The sequence below is a fragment of the Uloborus diversus genome, chromosome 8 (assembly GCF_026930045.1).
Source record: "Uloborus diversus isolate 005 chromosome 8, Udiv.v.3.1, whole genome shotgun sequence".
In the NCBI taxonomy this organism is placed as follows: Eukaryota; Metazoa; Arthropoda; class Arachnida; order Araneae; family Uloboridae; genus Uloborus; species Uloborus diversus.
Window position 1 is genome coordinate 38465514 of NC_072738.1, and position 27955 is coordinate 38493468.

The 27955-nt window shown below is 32.1% G+C and overlaps 1 protein-coding gene across 1 annotated transcript in view; it reads right to left on the reverse strand.

The window, feature by feature from the left end:
- Positions 1-27955, reverse strand: part of LOC129228316 (probable U3 small nucleolar RNA-associated protein 11) — a 52932-nt gene that overhangs the window by 7053 nt on the left and 17924 nt on the right. The window contains exons 3-6 of the mRNA XM_054862992.1: positions 13783-13885; positions 12541-12651; positions 10580-10673; positions 5810-5940 (exon numbers count right to left, since the gene is read on the reverse strand). Of these exons, the coding sequence (XP_054718967.1) occupies positions 5810-5940; positions 10580-10673; positions 12541-12651; positions 13783-13885 (439 nt within the window). The remainder of the gene's footprint in view (positions 1-5809; positions 5941-10579; positions 10674-12540; positions 12652-13782; positions 13886-27955) is intronic.

The window sequence follows — 27955 nt, forward strand, 5'->3', positions numbered from 1 at the left end:
TTAAGTTTTTAATTGATATCTCTGCTAATAATTATCGGAGGATCATGTTAAATAGCTAAACATAAAGACAGGAAAATTACGAATCCATAGATAGCTGGTTCGATGGTCAGTTTGTTGGCGTTCGGGAGAAGTAACTTGGACATAGGTACATATGCTCAGTTTTTAATCATATAAGATACTCTCAGAAAAGATGAGCGGCAGGGCCTGAGAATCAAGCAACCCATTTCTTACCTAAGGCAATTTTTAAACAAAAATGTTGGTAATGAACAACAAATCATAAATTCTTTTGTTGTTTATTCTCAACAAAATTTTATTGAGAAAGAACACCACTGTTTAGTGTTCATCAAAACTATATTTGTAAAAGTAGAATTTTTTATGCCATGACAATAGGCTTTAGAAAGCTGCAGGTAAAAAGTAATGCACATACTCGCAGAAAACTTTTGGATTCATCTCATTGCACTTAATATAATCATTGTGAAAATCAATACAACTAAAACCTGTGCATGCCTGTGTGTGTCTCTCAACTATCCCTATTGGACTGTGAAATCTACCAGGTCAATACTGGTACCCTTAGATACAGCATATCTAGGGGAATTAATTTTACCCTGTTTCATGCCTTTAAACCTTTAGGGACCGGAAATCCAAGATATCCAAAGGACATCCAGGAGTAAAAGCATTAAAATCATCAATTGTCACACACCTAAGGTGCCGAACAGAGGTTTGCGAGCAGGGAGGAGAGCCCCCTAAAATTATTTACATTGTATGTGGTCTGCTTAGGTTTCGGAAGGGTAACAAGTGGTCCTCAACAGTGAAAAGGTGGAGAATCGCTGGTTTTTGAGACACTTGAGGGGGAAAGTGTTTCACACAAGAGAGATGTAATTAGGTTCTAGGATTTTTTGCAAAAAAAAAAAAAAAAAACTAATGTTATTAAAAATATGAATTTAAATTAGGCCGATTTTATTAAATACAGGGTTCGTACGCTCCGGGAATTCCGGGAATTGTCAGGGAAAATGACACTGTCAAAAATGTCAGGGAAAAGTCAGGGAGTTTTCAAATTTTGTCCTCCAAAAATTTTTTTTCCATTTTTTTTCCCAAGGAATTAACTACCATGAGATCTAGTCTTCGTTTTTATTGTGATTTCACGAAAAAAATTGTAAATTTTTATCTAAACCGACGCTGGCACTTAAAAACTGCGATCGAGAAATGAACTTTTTTTTTTTTTTTTCACAACGATAAATGCGCCAAAAGATCGAAGATTTTCTTACATGGAGTTAGTGAGGGGAACGCTTTTCTTTCTACTGCCTGAAGTTTTAGATGGGTTGCCACAACATTCTATTCGGTTCAGGGTTCGTACGCTCCGGGAAAACTTGGAATTATCATGGAAAATGACATAGTCAAAAATGTCAGGGAATTTTCCAAATGTGTCCCCAAAATTTTTCTTTTCCCAATTTTTTCCCAGGGAATTTGGTTTTATGAGATCTAATCTTCATTTTTATCGATGTATTTAAAAAAAAATTGAAACAATTTTAAAGCAATGAAAAAAGTGGCGACCCAAAAAATCTTCAGCAGCCGCCATTTTTGGCTCTCAGTAGTTCCCAAGGGGAAAAAAATCAGGTGAACAGCAATAAATTATGTACAAACTCAAAAGGAGAGAAGACAATTTACTGCTTCGGAAGCACAACCTGTAGATGGGAAGATCGATCGGGGAAAATAGTTTTTTTTTTTTTGATCGGAAAATCATTTCAGCTACGTGTGAAACGCAGTCGCCATCTTTGGTCATTCACAAGATGGATGTAGATACGATCCTAAAATGCCTAAGTTTCTAAAAACAAAGCAGAATTGGATGTTTTCTTTAATTGAAAACTGATGAAAATAACAAAAAATGGTCTACAAATTGTTTTTCTATTATTTAAAATAATTTTCTTGAGAAATAAAAAATTTTGTTCTTAAAACTTAATCTTATCCTCACTGCCTCGGACGCAAATGTGATAAAAACTTTTCAATGAATTGTAGTTTCATGAAGATTAATTATTTTTTAATTGTCTTCATGCGACAAATTAAAAAAGTTATTTCTTATTTTTGGGCATAGCCGCCATATTTGGTCATTCCCAAGATGGAAGTACACAAGACTTTTTAAGTGCCTAAGTTCCCGAAAACGGCATTGGATGTTAATTGCAATGCAAACTATTGAAAACAACACAAATTGTGCCTTTTTTTCCGGATAATTTGTAATTATTTTCTGGAGAAATGCAAAATTTAATCTTTATAACATTTTTTTGTTTTAATTGATTTAGACTCTTATGTGCTAAATACTGACTATTTTGCTTTTATTGTATCCTTTTAAGGATTATTAATTATTTATTACTACTTTTATACTACAAATCCAAAAATCTACATATTATTTTAAATTTTTCACTTTGTCGCCATATTTGATCGTTTGCACAATGGAAATAGACTTAAACTTCCAGAAACAGAATTGGATGTTTATATCAATGAGTAACATTGAAAATAACATTAAAATGTGCAAAAAGTTGTGAATTTTTGAAAATTAACTAATACTTTCTGGAAAAGAAAATTTGAAATTTTAATGTAAGCGTCCTTTAATATGTGAAAAAAAAAAAAAGATTATTGGCATTGGCCTATGATCGGCGGATGTTGATTTTTGTTACTATGCCAGGGTTCGTACGCTCCGGGAATTCCGGGAAAACCGGGAATTGTCAGGGAAAATGACACTGTCAAAAATGTCAGGGAAAAGTCAGGGAGTTTTCAAATTTTGTCCTCCAAAAATTTTTTTTCCATTTTTTTCCCAAGGAATTAAGTACTATGAGATCTAGTCTTCGTTTTTATTGTGATTTCACGAAAAAAATTGTAAATTTTTATCTAAACCGACGCTGGCACTTAAAAACTGCAATCGAAAAATGAACGTTTTTTTTTACAACGAAAAATGCGCCAAAAAAGCGAAGATTTTCTTACATGGAGTCAGTGAGGGGAACGCATTTCATTCTACTGCCTAAAGTTTTAGATGGGTTGCCACAACATTCTGTTCGGTTCAGGGTTCGTACGCTCCGGGAAAACTTGGAATTATCAGGTAAAATGACTTAGTCAAAAATGTCAAGGAATTTTCCAAATGTGTCCCCAAAATTTTTCTTTTCCCAATTTTTTCTCAGGGAATTTCGTTTTACAAGACCTAATCTTCATTTTTATCGATGTATTTAAAAAAAATTGTAACAATTTTAAAGCAATGAAAAAAGTAGCGACCCAAAAAATCTTCAGCAGCCGCCATTTTTGGCTCTCAGTAGTTCCCAAGGGAAAAAAAATCAGGTGAACAGCAATTATGCACAAACTCAACAGGAGAGAAGACAATTTACTGCTTCGGAAGCACAACCTGTAGATGGGAGGGTCGATCGGGGAAAATCGTTTTTTTTTCCTTTTTGATCGGAAAATCATTTCAGCTACGTGTGAAACGTAGTCGCCATCTTTGGTCATTCACAAGATGGAAGTAGATACGATCCAAAAATGCCTAAGTTTCTAAAAACAAAGCAGAATTGGATGTTTTCTTTAATTGAAAACTGATGAAAACAACAAAAAATGGCCTGCAAATTGTTTTTCTATTATTATTTGAAATATTTTTCTTGAGAAATGAAAAATTTTGTTCTTAAAACTTAATCTTATCCTCACTGCCTCGGACGCAAATGTGATAAAAACTTTTCAATGAATTGTATTATCATGAAGATTTATTATTTTTTAATTGTCTTCATGCAACAAATTAAAAAAAAAGTTATTTCTTATTTCTGGGCATAGCCGCCATATTTGGTCATTCCCAAGATGGAAGTACACAAGACTTTTTCAAGTGCCTAAGTTCCCGAAAACGGCATTGGATGTTAATTGCAATGCAAACTATTGAAAACAACACAAATTGTGCCCTTTTTTCCGGATAATTTGTAATTATTTTCTGGAAAAATGCAAAATTTTAACTTCATAACATTTTTTTTGTTTTAATTGATTTAGACTCTTATATGCTAAATACTGACTATTTTGCTTTTATTGTAGTTTTTTAAGGATTATTAATTATTTATTACTACTTTTATACTACAAATCCAAAAATCTACTTATTATTTTAAATTTTTCACTTTGTCGCCATATTTGATCGTTTGCACAATGGAAGTAGACTTAAACTTCCAGAAACATAATTGGACATTTATATCAATGTGTAATATTGAAAATAACATTAAATGTGCAAAAAGTTATGAATTTTTGAAAATTGACTATTACTTTCTGGAAAAGAAAGTTTGAAATTTTAATGTAAGCGTCCTTTAATATGTGAAAAAAAAAAAAAAAAAAAAGATTATTGGCATTAGCCTATGATTGGTGGATGTTGATTTTTGTTACTATGCATTACATGGTATGCCGATTGATGCAACAAGTTAATCATATTTATACTGAAATTTGGCATTGCATTTTGCTCAATATGTTTCGTGTAACCTACTTATAAGAAAATAAAAAGTATTGTAAACCAAAAGGGGATGCTAAAAGGTTGCTGCAGGACTGCAGCAAAACGCTATAATATTATGCGTGACATCAAAGAAACGCTAAAATAAGTTGAAAGTACTCTGTTTTCAACAAATAGTAAACAAATTAAAACAATTTTGAACAAAATGTTTAAAAAAAACTTAAAATTTTGACAGAGAAAACAAACGAAAGAAGTTTTTTTTTTTTAAATCTAAGGGGAGAAGTTTCAGTTCTGCATCGCTACTTTAAACAATTTTAATTATTTTGAAAATATTACTATTTAAACTTAAATTTTGAATGAAGCGAGTAACCTGGAATTTTCTAAAAAACAACCTGGAAAACCTGGAAAAGTCAGGGAACTTTTTTTAACCAGAAGTGTATGAACCCTGTATGCATTACATGGTATGCCAATTGATGCAACAAGTTAACCATATTTATACTAAAATTTAGCTTTGCATTTTGCTCAATATGTTTTGTGTAACCTACTTATAAGAAAATAAAAAGTATTGTAAACCAAAAGCGGATGCTAAAAGGTTGCTGCAGGACTACAGCAAAACGCTATAATATTACGCGTGACATCAAAAAAACCCTAAAATAAGTTGAAAGTACTCTGTTTTCAACAAATAGTAAACAAATTAAAACAATTTTGAACAAAATGTTTAAAAAAAACTTAAAATTTTGACAGAGAAAACAAAGGAAAAAAATCTAAGTTTTTTTTTTTTTTTAATCTAAGGGGAGAAGTTTCAGTTCTTCTGCATTGCTACTTTAAACAATTTTAATTATTTTGAAAATATTACTATTTAAACTTAAATTTTTAATGAAGCGAGTAACCTGGAATTTTCTAAAAAACAACCTGGAAAACCTGGAAAAGTCAGGGAACTTTTTTTAACCAAAAGTGTATGAACCCTGAAATAACTTAACGTAAAAAATACTGCCTACATAAATCTCAAAAAGCCATACTTCATTCATTTAGCTTTTAGAACTAGAACGACAGAGTGTGTCTGTATAGGATTATTCTTGTAGTTTGTTGTTCAATAAATTACAGAATAACTAGTTGATCATTATGAAGCTGGAAATTGATACAATCATTTTGTAGTGGGGGGGGGGGAGGGGCAGGGGGCTGCGTTTGAAAGATGTTCCAGTTGTTTAACTTTTTCCTGGTCCATGAACAAGAGAAAACATTCGATTGTTTTTTGAAGACTATTTTTTACTTAATGTTAAAGGATTGAAACAAAAATTTAAATGAAAGATACTTCAGAAGAAATATTAAATTTTCAGATATAATTTATTTGATTCTTACTTTGAAGCTTTCTTCATCCAATCCTTCTTTGAGTTTCAGTCGTTTTAAAGCTTCTAATGTGGGTCTGTTATAAGGCCTATCCAGTAGAGATGGATGAGTTTGCAATTGTTTAGCAACATCAAATCTTTTCGCTAGATGAAAGGGATTAAAATTCATCATTACTGAAATTGTTAAATCCCTTAACATTCATTAAGGAATACAAAATACAAAATGATTAAATATCAGTTTCTACAGAAGCAAGTTAACGAGGAGTATTTCATTTTTATACTATAATGTTCCATAAATTTGTTATTCCCTTCAGCACTAGAAATATGCATGCCATCCATACCTTATCATCCTGATCAAGGTTCGAAAATATCATGATATTTTCAATGAGCACAAACTAAAGTCTTCAAAATAGTAAATGCATCCTCAAATCACTCTTTCTTTTCTTAAATTATTGTTACAATATGTGGACTTAAAATTAAGGTCTCTTTCATTATTTATATCTAATATTTCATTTTATATTTTTATCAATTTTAATGGAGTTAACATTATGGAGTAAGCATTATTTAATATCTAATAGGAATAGCACTATTAAACATCTAACTTGTCAATTTTTAGAAATGAGCATTAGCAAAAACTTCTACATGACTGCCACTACTTCATTGAAGCACTTACTCGTAATGGGAAAAAATATCAGTGTACACTTAAAAAACGAAACTATTCTTATTTGTCTTCATCATATAAGTTTAAGTTAAGTAAAACTGCAGTAAATGGAATATAATGATGCTTAAATGTCTAATACATTTTTTTATAAACAGGCAGAATGATAACCAGTGGGACAAAGGTAAATGAGTCATCACTAAGTTTCAATAAATTTGCTTCAAAAGTTGCTTTTTAGTGTCAACAATGCATTTAATCATCCACACAACTTGACAGTATTTTGGTTCTTTAAAGTAAAGCCACATAGTTTAGTTTTTTATGTTTCTAATCCAGGTAATTATATTAAAAAAGCCATTCAGTAGTGAATACATTTTCTGATTCAAAATTACTTGTTTTGTGTACTTTACCATTTTCAAATGCGTATAAATTAACAAGTTCAGAAATTTCAAAATATAATGTGTGATTCCCGACATTGAACGTAGCAGTGGGCTGCTTGGTTAGTTTTGCCGACCGTATGTTGTGCACTACTGTTTTAGAGTACTAGAATTCCCCTTTTTCTGTATTTTATCACCTGACTAAAGATCTTTATTTTCTAAAACCTTCATCAAATTAAGATAACATCTGATAAAATTTATAATAAAGTTATTACGAGTGATGGAAACCAACTCGAATGCAATTGAATTACGTTTTTAGAGTGGTCGTGGCCAAAACAAGAACTTGCAAGTTTGCTACTACAGAATATAAAACATAAGAAGTGTTGAAAATAATAGTTAATTCAAAATGAGTGATGCCCAAGCAGTAAAATCACATCACTAAAAAAGGCGAGTGATTGCAACAGAAGTGTATGCAATGAGATTTCAAAATTCAGATTTGATTTTTGGATCGTTCAATTTTCGACTTCAAATAACTTTTATGTGCTATACTATTAAATCACTTAAGTTTTCTAAGGCTCTTTTAGTTACTGTTACTTTCTCTTTGTCCAGGACATTTTTTCATGACTTGAAATAAATTTCCATGACTTTGAATGAAAATTTCAATTTTCCAGGTCTGAAATTTGCCTATTTTTTTTCCATTACTTTCCAGGATTTCCATGACCCGTACGAACCCTGTAAATAACAATCGGAAAATTTATTCCTATGAAACAAATATAAATATGCTTTATTTTAAAAACGGAACAACATCGAAGAAAGATTTTGTTCTTCATTTAAAAGTAACTAACGGCTCTTTTCTTGGAACCATAGACTCACAATTCAGTAAGACTTAAAAGTACGAATTTCAAATAATTACTTTTAAATTACATGTGTTAATATGGCCGAACTTGCAATTTCATAAACTGATCAGAGTAAAATATTTGAGTAATTTTCAATTTCATTCTTTGCTTTATAAAATTTTGATACAGCAAAAAGTAATTTCGTTGCATCAACTTCAAATTTTATTTATTCACTTACTTTACCTTCAAACACAAATTCTTTTTGGGCATTTAATATGTTTCATGGTCATGTTTAAATATTGGGTGGAAAAACATCCGTAAAAAATCTATTTTGTTTCTCGGAAAGGAGAGAAGTTTCTCAATGTTATCTTGAACTAAAAATAAGGCACAAAAGTTAAAAAAAAAATTAAAAAAAAAAAAACGAACTTTTTTTAGGATTGCAATTCAAAAGTTGTAAGCTTCTGGGAACATAAGTAATCTATTATTGTTAAAAATAAACTAAAAGTTTAAATAAGATTATTAATCAAAATATAAAATGAATCATCCCAAAAATATAAACAGCAAAAATAAATTAATTAGTAATTAATGTTCATTTTTTCTCATCCTCAAACACACGAAATGTGCAGATTTTCTTTTTCGTTTCTGTCTGAACTTAATTTTTAAATGGGGAAACACATTAGCACATAAAATTGCTCGTATTGTTAAGAAACCTTTAAAAGGGAACTACAACTTACCTAGTTTGTGTAAACTTAATTTTCTTCTGATTACAAATTTTTTCTAGATATGTTTCCTATAAGTGTGTAGTAGAAAAATACTGTGTGTTAAAACAAAAAATAATAGGAATTTCAATTACTGATTCACCACAGATGCACCCCACTCTGGCTGTTCTTTGTGCAGCATGTGTCTAGGAAATCAAGTCCAAACGGGAAAAGAGTCAAAACAAAAAAGAAAGAAAGAAAGAAAACCACGGCAATGAGACTGGGGGTACGGCGAAAGTGACAATAAATGCTTGTTTTCAATTACTTTGCCGATGGCAATTTGATGGATCAAGGGAAAGGGGTCAAATTTCAAGGTCACAACCCAGTTCAGTTGAAAGCAGAAACGAAAATTCGTCATTTTCGGATAGATGGCGCGACACAGCAAAAGAAAGGCAGCAAGAGGGAATTGCAGTTTCACGAGGTTCTTGTGTTCTGAATTGACTCTGATGCGGGAAAATTGCCGATTAATGGGAATATTTAAGGGGAAAATACCGGTTTTCATAAAACTTTTCTCTTTTAAAAAATTTTTGTTGACGTGAGGTGCAACAACTGACAACAAGCAGACAGTGGTCTTTCGGGAAGGGAGGGGGTCCGGACCCCATGGACCCACCCCTTGGCTACGTCCTTGATCGTGTATTATTGGAAGTGAATACTTTTACAGTGTAATAGATTAACATATAGAATAGAATAAACGCCAAGAAAACATTATATTGGTCAATTCTGACCAACGATAAAAAACGCGTGAGAGAGCTGAGCCCTCAAGAGCTTTAAAGGGGGAAATGGGCTAAACTTGATAACTATGTTTCAGAATTCAAGATTACTTCAATAAATTTCAATGGAATTTATCTGCACTTATAAAAATTGACGCTTATCTTGTTTACTTTGGTGAACAAAAATCTTGACTTTTAATTGTTTTTTTTTTTCAAAATGTTTATATATAAGAACAGCCTCTTCATTTACATTTGAAGTTATAACTTAACAGTTTGAAATAATATAAACAAAATGGAACATTTTAAACAAGAAAGACAACAAACTAGAACAAAGAACCCAGTTGATAGCGGTGAACGCAAAGAAAGGACAAACCAGAGCTGAGACAGCATATGCGATGTACGCTCTTGATGCACATTTGAACGCCATTTCGCAATTACCTAGGTCATTCAACTAACTATACATTAAGTATTTATTTCTCCAGAGTTTAATTTCAACCATTAGTAAATTCAAATGGGAGATAATTATATTTTATCATCTCACTTTTGCGAATTTGGTGAAAAATGAGGCTAAATACTTAAAATTGAGCCTCAAATGGGCAGCTAAAGATATTGTTTGATTTAACTAAAATTTTTTTATGATAAATAGGTTTAGTAAGAGGCAACTTTTCCACATACAGGCTAAACGTATTTCAGAATTTCAATTTTTTCACTCCATCCTACTGTATATCTCTGACGCTGAAGGGGATACTTTTTGAGACCATAACTTTCTGCGTTTCAATTTACTTCAGAGTTACGAAATGTACCTATCAAGCCATTCCTTACCAGCAAGCATAGTCACTTTTCTAATTAAAACAGATTTACATAAACTTCAAACATTTTAGGAAGTGCTTACTGCACTGGTTTTTTATTCATTAAAAGAAAATTTCAGAAGTTATCTAAAAAGTGAACTTTTAATTTTATCCAACACAGAATAACTACAAGTGATTAATTTCAAGTTTATTTTTTTTTCTTCTTTTCTTGAAATGGTAATAAACAATTTTTATTTGGAAATTTTTTTTTAAATCTTACCATTACTCTTTCTGATTTTTTTTTTTTGGTTTCTGAAAGCAACACCAAACATTAAATCAAGATCCACAATATTGTTAAAGAACATTTAAAATAAATGAAAACAAGGATATAGAGTTACGAAGTTTAAAAAAAACATCTTAGGACAGATTCAGCTTCTGGTTTTTCTAGGCATAATTGTCAGGATGGGGGAGGGGAATATAACAATAACGTTTGTAAAAGCAGAATTGAAGAGATTCTCTTTGTCAACTTAGTTAAAAAAAAAGATTTTGATGCAGAAAAAAAAACCTTTTCAGGTGGAGCAATGAGTGACAATGTATTAAACAATTGAAAATAAAAAAAGTCAATAAGAAATAGAACATGAAGTATGAAGAAATTTTACCTTCTGATTTCGAGTCAACATAAAAAGTATGTACATTTTTTGGTCTCTCATCAATGTCTAATATGGCTAAGGAACTCTTCAACTTTTCTATTTTCTGAAAAGTTTAAAATTTTATTAGTTGTTAATGTTACCATCTATCTAAAATTTTTTCTTTCAAGGACCATATACCTTATCTACATTAATACTTATATCCTCGCCTCAGAGCAACTGTAACACATCTAAAAGCCTAGAAACAACCTTCTACGTCTTCTAGTACAATATGGTTAGGGCCGTTAAAATTTTTTTTAGAATGCTGCGATTATCAAGGCGAATAACAAGGGACATGTCAGCATGAGTAATGTTAAAAAAAGTGACTTCTTTAACGGAGGAGTAGGTTTTTAGCGTCAAAAAGTGCACTTTTTTATGTTTTTTTTAGAAAATGGTTTGATACAATTTATTTAAACCTTTTATGCATTATTGTGTATGGTTTTAAGAATATTCTATAAATATTGGATCAAAAAATAGCCACAGACAAGCCGGGGTGACAGCGTTTCCCATAGCATCTTTGGAGAAAGATGATTTGCCGTGTTCACTGTATCTCAGCTGAAATCAAATTCTGTTTGAATTTCGTCCAAGTATTGATAAATCCTCCCTCCTATGTTCTCAGATCTTTTTTTCTTTGACTTTAAAACTTTTGGAGGCCATTTAAAGTTAAAACAGGGTTCATACACACTTCTTTAAAACAAAATCAAGGACTTATAAGGACCTGAGAGGAGTAAAAAACCCAAAAAATAAGGACCTCTAAATAGAATTAACAAATTGGCACACTCATTTTCAAATTAAATGTTTCATTTTTTTAAAAATTCACTCTATCAGAGGATGCTATACAATATATAACATAAAAGATACATTAGAAATGTAAATGAAAAAAATTCTGAAAAATGTGAAGTAATAAAATAATAGGAAAAAAAAATCCAAAACTAGCGATCAGGTTAAATATCTTTTAATTCCCGAACTTTTTTCCCCTTAATTTTACACCCATGGAATTTATTTCTTTTCTTTCCTTTTTTTTTCCTTCGTTCATATGATTGAATAAGAAGTTAATGTAAGTTAATGTCCTTTAATTTTTCAGCCACATCGGCCAAATGGTTTGATTTTGTATTTGTTTAAATACTTTTATATGCAGTACTGTTAAATCATTCAAATTTCTAATGCTTTTTTAACGAGTTACTTTTTGCCCAGGACATCTTCCCATGACTTTAAATAAATTTCCATGACTTGTAACAAAAATATTAATTTCCCATGACTTTTCCGGGTCTGAAATTTGTTTATTATTTTTTTATTTTTTTATTTTTGTTTTCTTTTTTCGCTTGACTTTCCAGGATTTCCATGACCCCTACAAACCCTGGATGATGCAACAAGCTGATTAACAATATTGTCAACTTTGTTTTATCAAAATAGGAGTAAAAAACTTATATTTGATAACCTTGCTTAGAGAGTGCAGCACCAGGCCTTTTATTTATTTTTTAAAATTAAATATACCAAACCAGGGGTCCCCAACCTGTAGCCCGTAGGCAAAATTCAGATGGAGAACAGATTTTGTATGGACAGCAGGAAATTTGCTAGCTGAAAGAAACATTTTTTTAATATCATACTAGATTTCTGTCTGAGCCTTTTTTAAGAAAATTAAGCAGAAAATCTCAAAAACCACCACCAAGCACTTAATTTTAAAATAATTCTTGGATGCGGGGGCTAGACTATCTGAGCTGAAATATTGCTGGGCCCCCTTGTCTCCAAAAATTTACAATTCGGTCCTTGAGTGAAAAAGGCTGAAGAAACACATGCTAAACAATTTGAAGGGGCACATAGTTAAAAGGCATGGCTAAAAGTTACCTTAAACGACTGACTGTACCATAACTAAACAACAATACACATAATACTTTCAACAAAGTAGTATCAAGAACATATTTATTGTGACTTACTTTAATTTCTGTACTCAATTTATAATTTACGTAATTCAAATCTTGCGATTGCATTATCTTCAGTTGAGCTTCAGTGTGTTCAGGCTTTTCTTTTTCGAAATGGAATCCATCCTGCAGAACAAAGTGTACATATAGTTATTATGAAATATTATTAACATGAAATAATATTCTCATGTTTGCAAAATAAATCTCCAATGAAAATAAACTTTTTTTGGGGCAACATATAGATCACATATCAGATTAAAAATGCAGTAAATTAAACATGTCTTTCTCAAAGTTCTTGGAAATGAAGAAAATTCCTAGAAACTGAGGTTTTAAAATACAGAGATTTTGATAAAGTTATAAAAATGTGCAGTTGAAATAATGTCAACGAGTTAACATTTTACCTAAAATAAAACTCTTCTGCACTAACATTTTTGAGGCCCTTACTGTATTATTTATTCATAGTTACATTTTACTAATTTTAGTAATTGCATCAACAATCATCCTACACATTTTTGGGAAAACTATCTTTCAGTGATTATTGCCTTAAAAGTTACTTCATTATGAAAGTGCACTTTCATTAACAATTATTAAAACACCAGGACCTCCAAAACCACTGCAAAACAACTGTTCTTTATGACTCAAAATAAACTCATGAATAAAGATATAAAATTTTGAACAGGGTTTATACTATATTTGGATGAAAAAATTCCATGACTTTTCCAAGACTTCATAAAAAATTTCGTGACCTTGTTATATGAAGAGAATAGTAATATTTAATATCAAATTTGCTGATCAAAAAATATTATAAGCCCATAGCACATTTTGAAAAACTGTCTTGAAATCAATATTTGAAAATGTATATCTTTACTAATAATGTAGCTGAAAGTCTATGTCTCGATGTCTGTGATGCGCATAGCACCTAGACCGTTTGGCCCATTTTCACGAAATTTGGTAAAGTTAGTTTGTAGCATTGGGGTGAGCACTTTAAAGTGTTTTTTCGAAAATTCAATTTTATTCTTTTTTTATTCCAATTTTAAGGACATTTTCCCGAGCAAAATTATCATAAGATGGACGAATAAATTACCAAGTTATCATAACGTGGAACCGTAACATGGGCAAGCCAATTGGCGAGAAATTCACCATACATTATTTGAAATATACAGGCGAACCAAAGGACCTTGTAATTTTCTACTACAGGCAAAGCCGTGCGGGTACCACTAGCATAAAATATAAAGCATAAGAAAATAAACAACTTACCTTCATTTCAGAATTTATCATATGAAAAGCAAATTCATCTGGATTTCTGTTTAAAGCTCTCTTCTGAAGTTTCTTCAGCTTGTTTTGTTTTACATGATAAGCCCTAACAATAAAACAAATATAAAACAAATTTTTTTTCAATATTCAAATGGTGCTTTAAAATGACAATTATGAGTACTTTGGCCTAAGCAATTAAAACATGTACAAATTGCAATATGGTACATGCTTGAAAAAAATTGTAATTTAATAACTTTAAACCAACAATTTATGGGACAAAAAGCTATAATTATCATGAGATTCAATAGTTGCTAGGCACAGTTTGCAGTGAAGACGAGAGAAGTACAATTCTTTCAAATCAGGATTCCCAAATAAGCCAGACAAAAACAGAACAATTTTGAGTGATTTTAGTAGAAAAAAAACTCACAAACATAACACAATTATTAAGACCGAATGATCTCCATTTTCTGATTTTTGACATCATTGCATCATTTTAATGTCATTTCAACAACAATTTAAATACACAATTAGTTTGGCCTGTGTAAGATAAAATTCACATAAAATACTGTAGATACCCATTTGTCAACTTCCCAACAATATGTTTGTGGTGTGAAAACATAATTTACTAAGGAGGTGGAAAATGATGTAAAAGTTAAAACATTTTAAAGATTTTTGCTGCTTACTTTTAAAAAAAAAGGGAAGATAAGGGTTTTTTTCAAGAATATCCCTAAGCATCAGCTGTTTTTTAAACAGCAATAACGTTAAAAGAACAAAAGATAAAAATTTCTGATATTGTTAAAATTTTCTAATCAAACTAGATCTTTCACTCAGATAAAACTGAACTATTTTACTTGAACCAAAATTAGAGATAGGGGTCTAGTTTTAGAAATCTTCAAAAAGAAGAAATTTGAAGAATGGTGGATGTTTTAAATATTTTCAATAAGTGAATTTTTAACATCTCCTTACCCTTCTACTTAGCAGTTATTTCATGAGAAAAGGCAGAGGAAATGCAGAGGTGTGGAAAGCGTTTAACATGAAGCTTAAGTGACCAAAATAATTTTTCCTGCAAAAAGATTTATTAAATGAAACAGTCTGGATCGCTATATCACTTAATCTTAACCAATTTTTCATGTTAAGCATTTTCGTGTTAAACATGTTTCAATCTAGTTGAAAAACTTAGCACTGTTAAAGTTTAAAGACATTGCAAAAAGGAAGAGGGGACACTCAAGATAAAATGTATAGTGGGGAGAAGGTCGAAACACTATCTCTTCTTGACTTTACAGCAAGTGTGTATACTAATGAAACTTTTTTTACCCATACTTAAATGCTGCTGATATTTCGTATTCAGTGATAAAATTTTTAAATTTAAATATAACTAATATCAAAACATATAGAAATGCATTTAGACCACTGCTAAATGGCAAAGCTTTCAATTCCTGTTATGGATGTAAAAAAATTATGCTCAGCAGTATGCAGGTGCAATAAACATTACAGAAGAAAGAAAAACTGAAAAATCAACATTGTTTGAACTTTTTAATTTTGTTTTTCACCCCTTCTTTTGGAGAGTAAATGACTTTTGCAACAGTAGTAATTCTCCCAGGTAATTTCAGGAGGGTCCTGTGCCCTAACCTCTTTTAAGCTAATGTTCAATGTGTCCTCATGGACCTTTAGATGTTCTAACATTCGAAGTTTCGAAAAAAAAAAAAAAACATTTAAACAAAAGCTGAACTGAAAAAATTGTGCTTTCAACAAGGAATTGCCGAATGTTAACAATTTTGAACTTTTATAAATCTCCAGGGATAGAAGTGACATTTGCCAACAAAAATATAGGAAAATATAGGAATTTTCTGAAAAAAATATAGGAATTGGATAGAAAATATAGGAATTTTCTGAAAAAAATATAGGAATTCGATGGAAAAAATAGGAATTTTTTGCAAACAATATAGGAATTTTTCGAAATATAGGAACATTTTGAAAATAAAAAAAAGAGGACATACAGGAATTTTTATAACAAGGCAGGCCAGTAGGACATTTTTTTTTTCAAAATGCAATACAGTCGAACCTGTCTATCTCGAATTTTACGGCACATAAGAAAAATTCGAGATACGGAGGCTTCGAGATACAGAAGTTTTGAAAAAAGTTCTAAAAATAAGTAATTGGAGCAATGACTCGAAAGTAAAACTTTGGGAGCAATTTTACTAATCAACAATGTCCCCTTCCTCTCAGTTTCAGAATGGATTTAATTGCTGGAAAACTTGCTTTTTGTACATAAAGTTTTAATTCTGGAGGATTATGTGACTGCTTATATTAAGAAAAGTGCTTTCTGTCTCCAAATTCCAGTCAATAAAGATTGTTGTGGATGGAATTCAAGAAAGACATTTAAGTCAAAACTCGAGTTATGCATGTTTTCAGAAAATTTCATTCAAGACAAACATGGGGGAAAACATTGAATTAATACTTTATGTGCAGGGAAAATGAAAAACTTCGACACAGAGAGGTTTTTGAGATAGGCAGGTTCAAGATAAACAGGTTCGACTGCACTACTATTTGATTAAAAACATGTAATAACACTACCTGACATAAGTGCAATACATACGCATAAATAAGTCTAAAAATACAATTCTGCTTTGTTCTTAGACTTTTAAGCACTTAAGCATCTTGTCTGATTCCATCCCGTGAATGACCAAATATGGCGACTATGTTTCACACGTAGCTGCTAGTCCGGTAGCTTTCCGGTTGGAAAAAAATGATAGCTCCAGATTTACCCTATTATGTTGTTTGTATATTTATTTTGTGAATGAGCTGCTTTTGAATGTGGAATTTTGTGAATGGGGCCGCTTTTACGATGCGTAAATTTGTGAAGGGGCCGCAAAGCGGACCCAAATTGTGTCTGGAACGACCCCAAAGTGTGCATGTCTTTCCGACTTCCTCAATTCTTTTAAAATCGAGAACAGCTTTGCGTATTCTTTTTTGAAAACTTGGCTGTGCGGCCTCTTCAGAGGCATTATTATTAAAATGAACGTTTAGTTGATACGTGAGCTGCAGCACCTACATTCCACACAATTAAAACCAAAACAATCGAAGTTGAGATGAGTTATCCCGCAAGTAGCAATAATTGCAACCGTAGCCAAACGCAAAGTTCCGAAAAAAGAAAAAAAATCGTGCGTGTGGAGACCTGAAACGGTAAGTGGCTGGAGAGCCCTTCCCAGGGATAGAAGTGACATTTGCCAACAAAAATATAGGAAAATATAGGAATTTTCTGAAAAAAATATAGGAATTGGATAGAAAATATAGGAATTTTCTGAAAAAAATATAGGAATTCGATGGAAAAAATAGGAATTTTTTGCAAACAATATAGGAATTTTTCGAAATAATATAGGAACATTTTGAAAATAAAAAAAAGAGGACATACAGGAATTTTTATAACAAGGCAGGCCAGTAGGACATTTTTTTTTTCAAAATGCAATACAGTCGAACCTGTCTATCTCGAATTTTACGGCACATAAGAAAAATTCGAGATACGGAGGCTTCGAGATACAGAAGTTTTGAAAAAAGTTCTAAAAATAAGTAATTGGAGCAATGACTCGAAAGTAAAACTTTGGGAGCAATTTTACTAATCAACAATGTCCCCTTCCTCTCAGTTTCAGAATGGATTTAATTGCTGGAAAACTTGCTTTTTGTACATAAAGTTTTAATTCTGGAGGATTATGTGACTGCTTATATTAAGAAAAGTGCTTTCTGTCTCCAAATTCCAGTCAATAAAGATTGTTGTGGATGGAATTCAAGAAAGACATTTAAGTCAAAACTCGAGTTATGCATGTTTTCAGAAAATTTCATTCAAGACAAACATGGGGGAAAACATTGAATTAATACTTTATGTGCAGGGAAAATGAAAAACTTCGACACAGAGAGGTTTTTGAGATAGGCAGGTTCGAGATAAACAGGTTCGACTGCACTACTATTTGATTAAAAACATGTAATAACACTACCTGACATAAGTGCAATACATACGCATAAATAAGTCTAAAAATACAATTCTGCTTTGTTCTTAGACTTTTAAGCACTTAAGCATCTTGTCTGATTCCATCCCGTGAATGACCAAATATGGCGACTATGTTTCACACGTAGCTGCTAGTCCGGTAGCTTTCCGGTTGGAAAAAAATGATAGCTCCAGATTTACCCTATTATGTTGTTTGTATATTTATTTTGTGAATGAGCTGCTTTTGAATGTGGAATTTTGTGAATGGGGCCGCTTTTACGATGCGTAAATTTGTGAAGGGGCCGCAAAGCGGACCCAAATTGTGTCTGGAACGACCCCAAAGTGTGCATGTCTTTCCGACTTCCTCAATTCTTTTAAAATCGAGAACAGCTTTGCGTATTCTTTTTTGAAAACTTGGCTGTGCGGCCTCTTCAGAGGCATTATTATTAAAATGAACGTTTAGTTGATGGGTCATTCCAAAATTAATGCAACATTTGGTGTCCAAGACTTTAAGTTGTAACCCTTTCCCAAATTTTATTCCAAAGTTAAATGTAAACATTAAAAATGATAGGTCAGACATATTTTTCTTTAATACATTACTAAAATTTTAGAAAAAGTACATTATTTACTTTTTAAATGGGGTTATTGAAATTGAGTCCTATAAAAAAGCCATGTCCCAACAGCACTTCTTTAATTTTAAACCTTTTTTTTTTCATGTTATTAGTGTTTTAAAAATATGATTTTTTTTCTTTTCAACTCTTTGTGAACTTGATATTATACTAACATGTTTTTAAGGTAAAATTTCAAATTTAATTTTATTTTATGGAGGAAAATCTTGTGTCCCCTAATTTTTTGTCTCCTGTGTTACTGCCTCCTTATTCTTAATATTATAATAAGAATTTGTTACTTCAATATTGGCAACAATAGCTATACATGCACTTCTACAAGTTATTATTCATGTTTAGTAGCCATTTTTTTCACATGTGCTTTTTTGAAGAATTCCAGGTGAAGAAAAGAGAACTTTAGAGGTAGGTGTCTTTTTGATGTGTCCCCTGTGTTACTATTAAATATTATTAATGTTTAATTATTTTTTAGTTTAATCCATGTTAAAACTTTGAGGTTGAGTTAAAAGAAAGAAAATCATATACTTTTGCATTGTTTCCATGAAAACATTGTTACAGGGGGAACTTTTAATACAATTTTGTCCCCTGTGTTACTAGTCCCCTGTGTTACCATGATCTTGGTAACACAGGAGACAACAAAGTAACATAGGGGACTTAATTGTTTCTGAGCTTGTTTTGTAGTTAAATTTTAAAAGAAAAAAAATATTTAGGTTGAAAGAACATTCAGTATTTATTTTTAATTATATGAATATTATGTATGTTTAATAGAATTCAATTAAAAACTTGTAAATTTTTCTTTGGTTATATCCAAATTTTGTCAGAGATTGTGATAAAAAAAAAAACAAAGGAGGGCTAAAAGGAACGTTTTTCTTCTCTTAGACTCTATTTTAGTTTCTGTAGTAAGAAGTTTAAATCTTTTTTTTTTTTTAAAGTTATCATTAAATGAGTTCAGTTTTGGTACTTAAAAATGTTTTTAATGGAAAAGAGCACTAGTTTTTTTTTTCGTTTGTTTTGTTTAAATTTCAAGAAGTGTAGTTTTTAAAATAAGCAGCAGGATTTTAATTTAATGTATCTGTCTTAAATAATGTATCTTAATCTACAATAATGAAATTTTTAGTAAATTTGCCCCTTTTTGTTGCAGATAATGGCATTAACAGCTGCTGAAAAGCAGCGTCGTTATAGAGAACGAAGGAAAATAAATAAAAGTAAGGAAGAAAAGTCGAAACAAAAAGCACGTGATAGATATCATGCAACAAAACGGTTAAAGTCTGATATGTCTGCTAGAGAACTTCGATTAAATAGAAGAAAATGGCGTACAAATAAGGCCAAACAAAGGAGGGGGAAAAAGCTTGAATCTACATTAATATTTTCACCAGATGAAGACATAAATAAGCGCAGTTGCACTGGTAGGAAGAAAATTAGACGAAACAGAACAAAGCTTTATAAGGATAATTTACATCTTAAAATAGAAAATAAAAAATTAACACAAAAGATAGGAAAATTAAGGAAACAAGTATATAGAAAGAGCATACCAGATAAAAATAAAAAAGAAGTTTTGAGTCCTCGTTCAAAAACTAAACAGTTTATGAGAGCAAATTTCCCTGGGAAAAACTCGCCTGCAACTCAAAAAGTTTCAAAGCAACTCCTTAAATATAACTGTTTAACTTATTCAATGACAAAACAATATAAAAATTTGCAGGAAAGAAAGAAGAAATCACTCTTTAAAAAAATTGTAACAGGCAAAGTGATTAAAAAGTACCGTATTATGAGAGAAATCGGTTTTGAAGCCATAGGTTTGAAATCTAGGATTCAAAGAGCTATTGAGAGAGAGAAACGGACCGTAAAAAATGGAAGTGTTCAGGATTTCTTTTTAAGAGATGATGTAAGCAGAGCAACAGCCGGCAAAAAAGAAACTGTTACAAAACATTCAGAAAAAAAACAAAAGAGGTACTTACTTGACACTATGAAAAATTTACATAAAAAATTTCTTAACGAAGGTGGAAGATGCTCTTATTCTTCTTTTGCTGCAAGACGCCCATTTTACGTGGTAGCCCCCTCTATTGAGACCCGAAATACGTTTTTGTGTAAATTACATTCCAATATTAAATTCAAAGTAAATGCTCTTAAGAAAATGAAAATTTTGAAAACAGATAATTATAATAGCTTAATAGAGTTGACAGTGTGCAGCTCAAACTCAAAAGACTGCATGTATAGGGAATGCCCATCATGTGACAAAAAATGTGTTCCTTTAAACATTATAAATTCTGACACTCTAGTTGAATGGTATGAATGGGTTTACCAAAATGAGTCCTACGAAAAAAATAAGAAAACTATAACTGTGAAAAAAGTTACGAAGGAAAAGATGACTACTCCAATTTCTGTGTTGGTGGACAAATTCCAAGCTGAAATAGTTGATTTCAAGAAACATGTCCATAACATTCGAGAGCAGTATAAAGCTTATAGAAGTTGTATTGACAATCTGCAAAATAATGAAGCTACTTTGCATATAGATTTCAGTGAGAATTATAATTTAAAATTAGCTGAAGAAATTCAAGCACATCATTACGGAGCGTCTCAAAATCAGATAACTTTGCACACTGGAGTATTACATTGTGGTAGTGCAAAACAAGCAATATCTTTTTGTACTGTATCCTCTTGCAACAAACATGATCCTAGTGCAATTTGGGCTCATTTAGCACCCATCATGAAAATGATTAAAGTAATTGAGCCCAATATTGATACTGTACATATTTTTTCCGATGGTCCCTCCACACAATATAAACAAAAAAATAATTTTTATTTATTCAGTAAGAAAATTTTCAAATTTGGATTCAAACGAGGAACATGGTCCTTTTTCGAATCAGGACATGGTAAAGGTGCCGCTGATGGCATAGGCGGAACACTTAAGAGAATAGCTGATCGAATAACCTCATGCGGCACAGATATATCTGATGTGTACAGATTCATTCATTTTCTGAGCAAGGCAACGAAAATAAAATTATACGTTGTTACAAAAGAAGAAATTGAAGCTGTTCTCCAAACGCTTCCTAAAAATATTCCTGTTCTCAAAGGAACAAGGCGTTTACATCAACTAATTGTTGAAACAGAAGAATTTCTTCATTATAGAGATCTCAGTTGCTTCTGTGGGATAGAAAGCAAACGAGGATTTTGCAGTTGCTACGGCCCTAAAAAATTCGTTTTGCGTGTGACTCAAGGAAAAGTCGGAAACAATTTGGGATTGCCGCAAACATCACATCAGAACCCTACTAAAAAAAAATTAAAGGTATCTGATGTCTATTCTTCTAGTAGTAGCAATGATTCTTCCGAGGGTAGTGATGCTGAGTCGAACACTTCAACTAATTCTTCTACTGTTGAACCGAAACATATAGAGGAACCGTCTGTGAAGAGGATCACAACTGGGACGTATTTGTTAATTCGAATAATTGGAGGGCGAAAATTAAAGTCATGTTATAAATACATAGGAATTGCCCAAAGTGATGTAGAGGAAGATGGGGAAATTCAAGTTATGTTCCTAAGGTCAACTGACGACAGTGGGAAAAACTTTATAGTGAAAGAAAATGACATATCGTATATCAATTTTGATGATGTTTTAGGCATTCTTAAAAATCCAACTTTGAAGATGAACGGGAATAGATTGTATTATGAATTTAATGTACCCATTGATGTATATGAAAAATAAATTGTTAGTTCGATTAAAACCCCACTTTTCAGAGTGTTGCATTCAATATGTCCACTTGGTTACTTTGATGTCTCCCGTGTTACCGAATGTCCCCTGTGTTACCAACATGTTTTTTTAATCTGGACAAAAGGGAAAATTTTTTTTTGAAAATCAAATTAAAACATGTGCAATAACTTATTAGTCCAAGTAAATATTAATATATTTTTACTGTATTGATGTGCTTTTTACTGAGCTGCATAAAGTTTTACATTGGGAAAATACAATAAAGGTAACACAGGGGACATAAAAATCCCATTTAAAGAGGAAAAATATTTCACAAACAAAAAATTATAAGGCAGAGTAATAGTGCATTTATATCAATGTCTTAGAACCTTAGAGATAGTTCTTTACTTTCATATGAAAGCATGAAAAGAATTATTTAATAATGGTAACACAGGAGACATTTTTCAGATTACATGGTTACATTTCTAAGTTTTATGACTAATATTTTTTAAAAAGTGTGCGGCCAATATTCAAACTGTACTCATGTATATATTTACAAACCTCTCAAGCATTATTTTGATTCTAATGTCCCAAATACACATATGTTTTTAAGAGTAATTTTAATAGTTTCTTAAAATTCTTACGCTAAGTGGTTTCTGGAAGTAAAGTTTTTTTTTTTTTTTTAATTTTCCATAATCTTTCCATGTAGAAAAATTTGATATACTGTTTTGTAGGGTTTTTCCCCCAAAAAAATTGACTTGATATGTTTTTTTAAACCATTTTATTAAAAAAGTAGCATCTTTTTAAAATATATCTTTAGTTCAACAACTTTACACAACTTAAAACGTTTAAAATACTGCATTTTATACAAACATACAATGGATTTCAAGTAGAGCAAAGAAAGAAAACCATTATCATTGGTAACGTAAATCAGGGAAATTTGGTGAACTTAATCAGGGAAGAGTCAGGGAACTTTTTTTTCACAGTTCCTGTCGCCACCCTGTAATAACGAACTTTAAAACCTTTTATGACAAAACAATAGCTGCCACTTTTATTTAATTTTATAAGAAAGAACACATCTTTTTGAGTGAGAAAAAATATGCAAATATCAAGCTTTCTTTCTTTTGTGTGTAAGTTGTGTTGCTTTTCAACTGTTATGGAAGTTTCGGTGACAATAGTCAATAGAGTTTAGAAAATATCTCAGAGACGTCGTTTGCCCGATTCGTTATGATGGCAGGCAGTTGGATGGATGGCATTGGGATTGTCTCAGGCTGATGCTGCTAGACGTCTCAATGGGTCTCGTAGTGTTGTTCAGCGACTTTGGGATCAATACAATCAGAAGATTCTGTGTCCAGAAGACCTGCTCCAGGCTTAGAGCAGAAAATAAAATAGAGAGAGCAAGTCCAATCATTGGCTTAGCAAAAGCTGACCCAAAGACCCCAAGTCACGTGAATCAACAACGACGATGGGTTACGGGTTGGTAAGTTTTGCGTGAAACGAGCGAAAGAAACCTGTTTTCTTCCAATGCTTTGTTTTGAAATCTATCATGTGACTTGGGGGTCTCGGTTTCATGAATGAAAGTCTTCACCCCCTCCATTTCATCTCTTCTCAATGGTTCCAAGCCGACCAGAAGCTACAACACCTGTAGAAAACCGTTTTCTAGTTCTTTCGGCCCGAAGGAGAAGAACCACTACTGTGCCGCAGCTCGTTGCAGAACAGTTTGTAACATCAGGAAGAAAAATCTCTGTTACTACGGTGCGAAAGCGTCTTCACAATGCAGGTCTCTATGCAAGACGACCAGTTGTGTGTGTTCCGCTCAACGAACCGCAGCGAAGGCGCCGCTTATGCTGGGCAAGAGAACATGTTTCCTGGACCCAGGAGCAATGGGCTTCTGTGCTGTTCACAGACGAGTCCAGATTTACATTGCAGAGTGATTCAGGGCGTCTACTGATCTGGAGAGAACAGCGCACTAGATACCATCAATCCCATACAGTTGAAAGGCATAGTTATAGACATGGTGGAATCATGGTTTGGGCAGGGATCTCGCTCGGGGGTCACACTGACCTGCATGTGTTCCATGGAGGAACTCTGACTGGTCTGAGATATTGGGATGAGATTATTGATTCATATTCCCACCCATATGCTGCTGCTATTGGTAATGACTTCACTCTGATGGATGGCAATGTTAAGGAGTATCTTGAGGACCACGGTTTGGAACGAATGGAATGGCCAGTTCGATCTCCAGACCTAAATGCGATAGAAAATCTTAGGGACTATCTTGGCAGACAGGTTGCTGCTTTAAATCTTCCTCCAATGTCGTATCATAAGCTGGAACAAGGTTTACCCTGTGTGTGGTCTTCGCTTTCTATTCCGGTGTCCGACAACTTAATAAACAGCACGGAAAATCATGCCGCCAATGCATTCAAGTGAGGGGGTGACACATCCCTTATTAGGACCCATTTTTGTATTGTTTCTATGGTATTTTATTATATGACACTGAGAATAGACTTGTTCGCAAAATTTTCTTTTTTTGCTATAAATCGTTTTTGCAATACTTATACAAATTTTTAAGACGCATTCAATAAAAAACTATTGTATGCACATATCCTCCAAATTTTGTTTTCTACATTCATTCATTTGCAAATTAGACGCAACAACCAGTTGTACCTTAACTTTTTGAGGCCAGTGTTTTATGCATCAATACAGCTAAACTTTTACCCTTTTTGCGGTTTATCCGTGATTTTGTTATCCTCGGCCGTAATTCCGTTGATAATCGGGCGTTTACTGCATTGATACAATAAGATTTTACACGTTACGCTGCATTCTGTCTTTCTGTTTTAATAATAAATTTTTGTCTTTAAAATCATTGTCATTGCACTTAAAATTTATGTTTGTTGATACTATTGATAAGAAAGAAATATTTTATTAGGTACTAATCTTAGAATAATTTCTCCCTGTATCCCATACCCAAGGCACTTTCCCTGTGGCGTTCAAGGTCCATGGGTCCTCTATGACTCCCATTGCAAACTCCTGATGTAGTCGGACGGGACTGAAGTTATAATTGTGTAGTACTGTTAGTTCCCATGTGGCTGTGTGGGTGGTCGAAAAAGTGATACGTTTTGCGGGTCAGACCGATCTTGCATTCTCCGGTGTTTGTTGAGCGTTAGCCTTTTCTTTATTTTAATTTATTATAAAAATGTTAAATCGTTATTTTTGTTTTTATTAATTTTTTTTTTCCAAGTAGCATCAATTTTAACATTCCCTCATTAGGTCAGTGGCGCAGCCAGAAAAATTTTCTGCGAGGCGTTTTCAAAGTCGAAAATTGTTGCTTTCTTTCCCATTCATTTATAATGCGAAAATATTCAATATACTTAATCAAAGAGTTGCTGTCGATTAGTAATTACTTATTTACAACACTCGCTTAAAAATAACTAATAATGTGTATTGATATCACTATGACTTTAAAACGAAGAAAGCGGGAAAAAGCACAGTATATTTATTATTAGATTTCTTTCTTACTTTTACTAAACTACCTTACATTCATTTTTTTCTTTCTTTTTTCGCGAGATCATACAAACTCCTCTTCAAATGCATCAATGTCTTTGTGAATGTCATGTCAAATGCTAGCTAATAACGGTTTCAATCTTTCGACGAGAATTGGAAAGGAGCCTCAGAAAATCCAGTGTGGTAGACCTTCTCTCTCTAAGTTTCCCTAAAACGGATTTGTGTAGTTCTGAGTGACCGTGATACTTTGTTGCTCTTGATTGAGACCATTTTTGCTCTCTTATACCCGTAGGGGTGCACATCATGAAATGTTACCTGTATATTTAAGAATTGGAAAGTTATTTGTGACTGTTGCCCAGCCATTAAAAACTATGAGATATTTTGTTGGAAACTATCCCGCTTGGAAAAGTTTAAATACTGTTTTTTCCCTTGATTTGTACGTGGGAAATGAATGTGTTCAAATTCTGGGAGGGGTTTTAACCCTAAAACCCCTCCCATGGCTGCGTCACTGATTTTGGTGATATTTGAACCTTTGAACTTTTGTGCAATTTCCTCTGAATGCCATTTCGCCTTTAATTAATTCTTATACCTGTCATCACAAATTATGCTTAATCTTTAAAACAAGTTTCTTTTTTGCGTTTCTCATAGATACTTTGTTGTGCCTTCTCATTTGGTACGTGCGTGTGAACATCAAAGTCGGAAGTGCATTGATTAAGTTGTAGGTTTACTGACAAATCAATAACATCCTTCTTATTACGCCGTTCACGTCCATCGTGAGATGCTCCCAACTCTTGAGGTGAAAATCCACTTCGCCACAGAAAAGGGAAATTCGCTGTCTTTTGCGTAACATCTTCACAAATGTCAAAGCTTTATTTTTTGTTTCCTCTCCTGCAAAGATCTGAGTGTTGTGCGTTTTGACTCTGCTTCCGTACTCATATTAATGTTAGGAAAATTCGGAATTTGAAAATTGATTTGTCTGAAAAGTAATTTGTTAGTAAATGCACGGGATTCGGAATTTGAAAATTAGTTTTTCTAAAAAGTAATTTGTTAGTAAATGCACTTGGAAAATATTAAAAATAGTTTTTACTTAGACTTATAACTTGGTTTCTACTGCTTTGTTTTAAAAGGCACTTCGCTTCGTTGTTATTTTGTTTCTCTTAAGTTCAGTAAATTTCTTGTATGTATTTCAAAGAAACCGCACAAAATGTTGAACGGTAGCACCATTTTCGTATTGATTTCCCCAAATGCCCGTAAAAAGGCTTCAAGGATGGCTTGAAGGGATGGTTAAATTGCTATTGCAATAATTTATCGAAACTTTTATGACTGCTGTATAGATTTAATGTTGAGTCGTATCTATTAAATTTGTAAGGTGTTATGATTTGTTATTGCTTTTATAGACTTGGTGGTTTTCATGTATCATTTAATTTTCATCTGTTCATATTGTTTTAAGAGAGGAGGATTCCCGAAAACTTTCGGGGGAAAAAAACCTTTAGTAAAACATCTATTTGAGTGTTTTGGAAAGAGGGTTTTGATAGAAGGATACCACGGGATTTTGTCGTTATTACAAAACAGTTAGCACATTTTAGAATTTATTCATGCATTATCCCGAAAAAAAAAAAAAAAAAAAAAAAAACTTTCCAATGTTAAGAAAAACATTGCATCTCGTTAATTGCGTAAAAAATGTCTTTTTCCCAACTGTGATTTGTTCTTATCTGATTGATGTTAAATGGATACTTTAAGTATAGTGTCTTGTTTTTAATAGTTTCTTCGTATACATGTACTTGTTTTAGGAGGAATTATTATTTTTTACCACTAAGTGAAACGAAGTTGTAAAATTTATTTTTTAAAAATTGCATTTATGATATATACAAAATATTATCTTTTGTTAAAGAAAACATTTTTATTTTTTACTTTGATAATCCATGAAAATTCTTGTGCTACATGTTGGGAAAACATTCATGCAAAATATTGTTTAAAAACCGCAACAGAGTCTTTGCAAAATAAATAAAAATATTTGTCTTTTCTGAGCAGAAACTTATACATATTTATTATTCCTTTTTTTAAACACTGCTTCAGGATAAAATCGATCGAGTAAAAGGTGGTTAGGGGAAAATATTCGAATTTAATTTCCGAATTTGCTTAACTAAAGAATGCTGAATACGAAATTGCATTTTATAGCTTTTTACAATTAAAATTTATACATAATTGATTCTCTCTCACCGGTATTTGAGCGTTCTTATTTTTGTTTTACCTTTTTCATCTGTATCTAGCCCCTGACCAGCGCGTTTAAGCGTTGCAATGGAGAAGGAAATTCCTCGCTTGAGTTAGCAACAAACTTAAGCAACCTAAAACTTTTAAATGGATTTTTCAAGACCTTCGCTTTTGCCC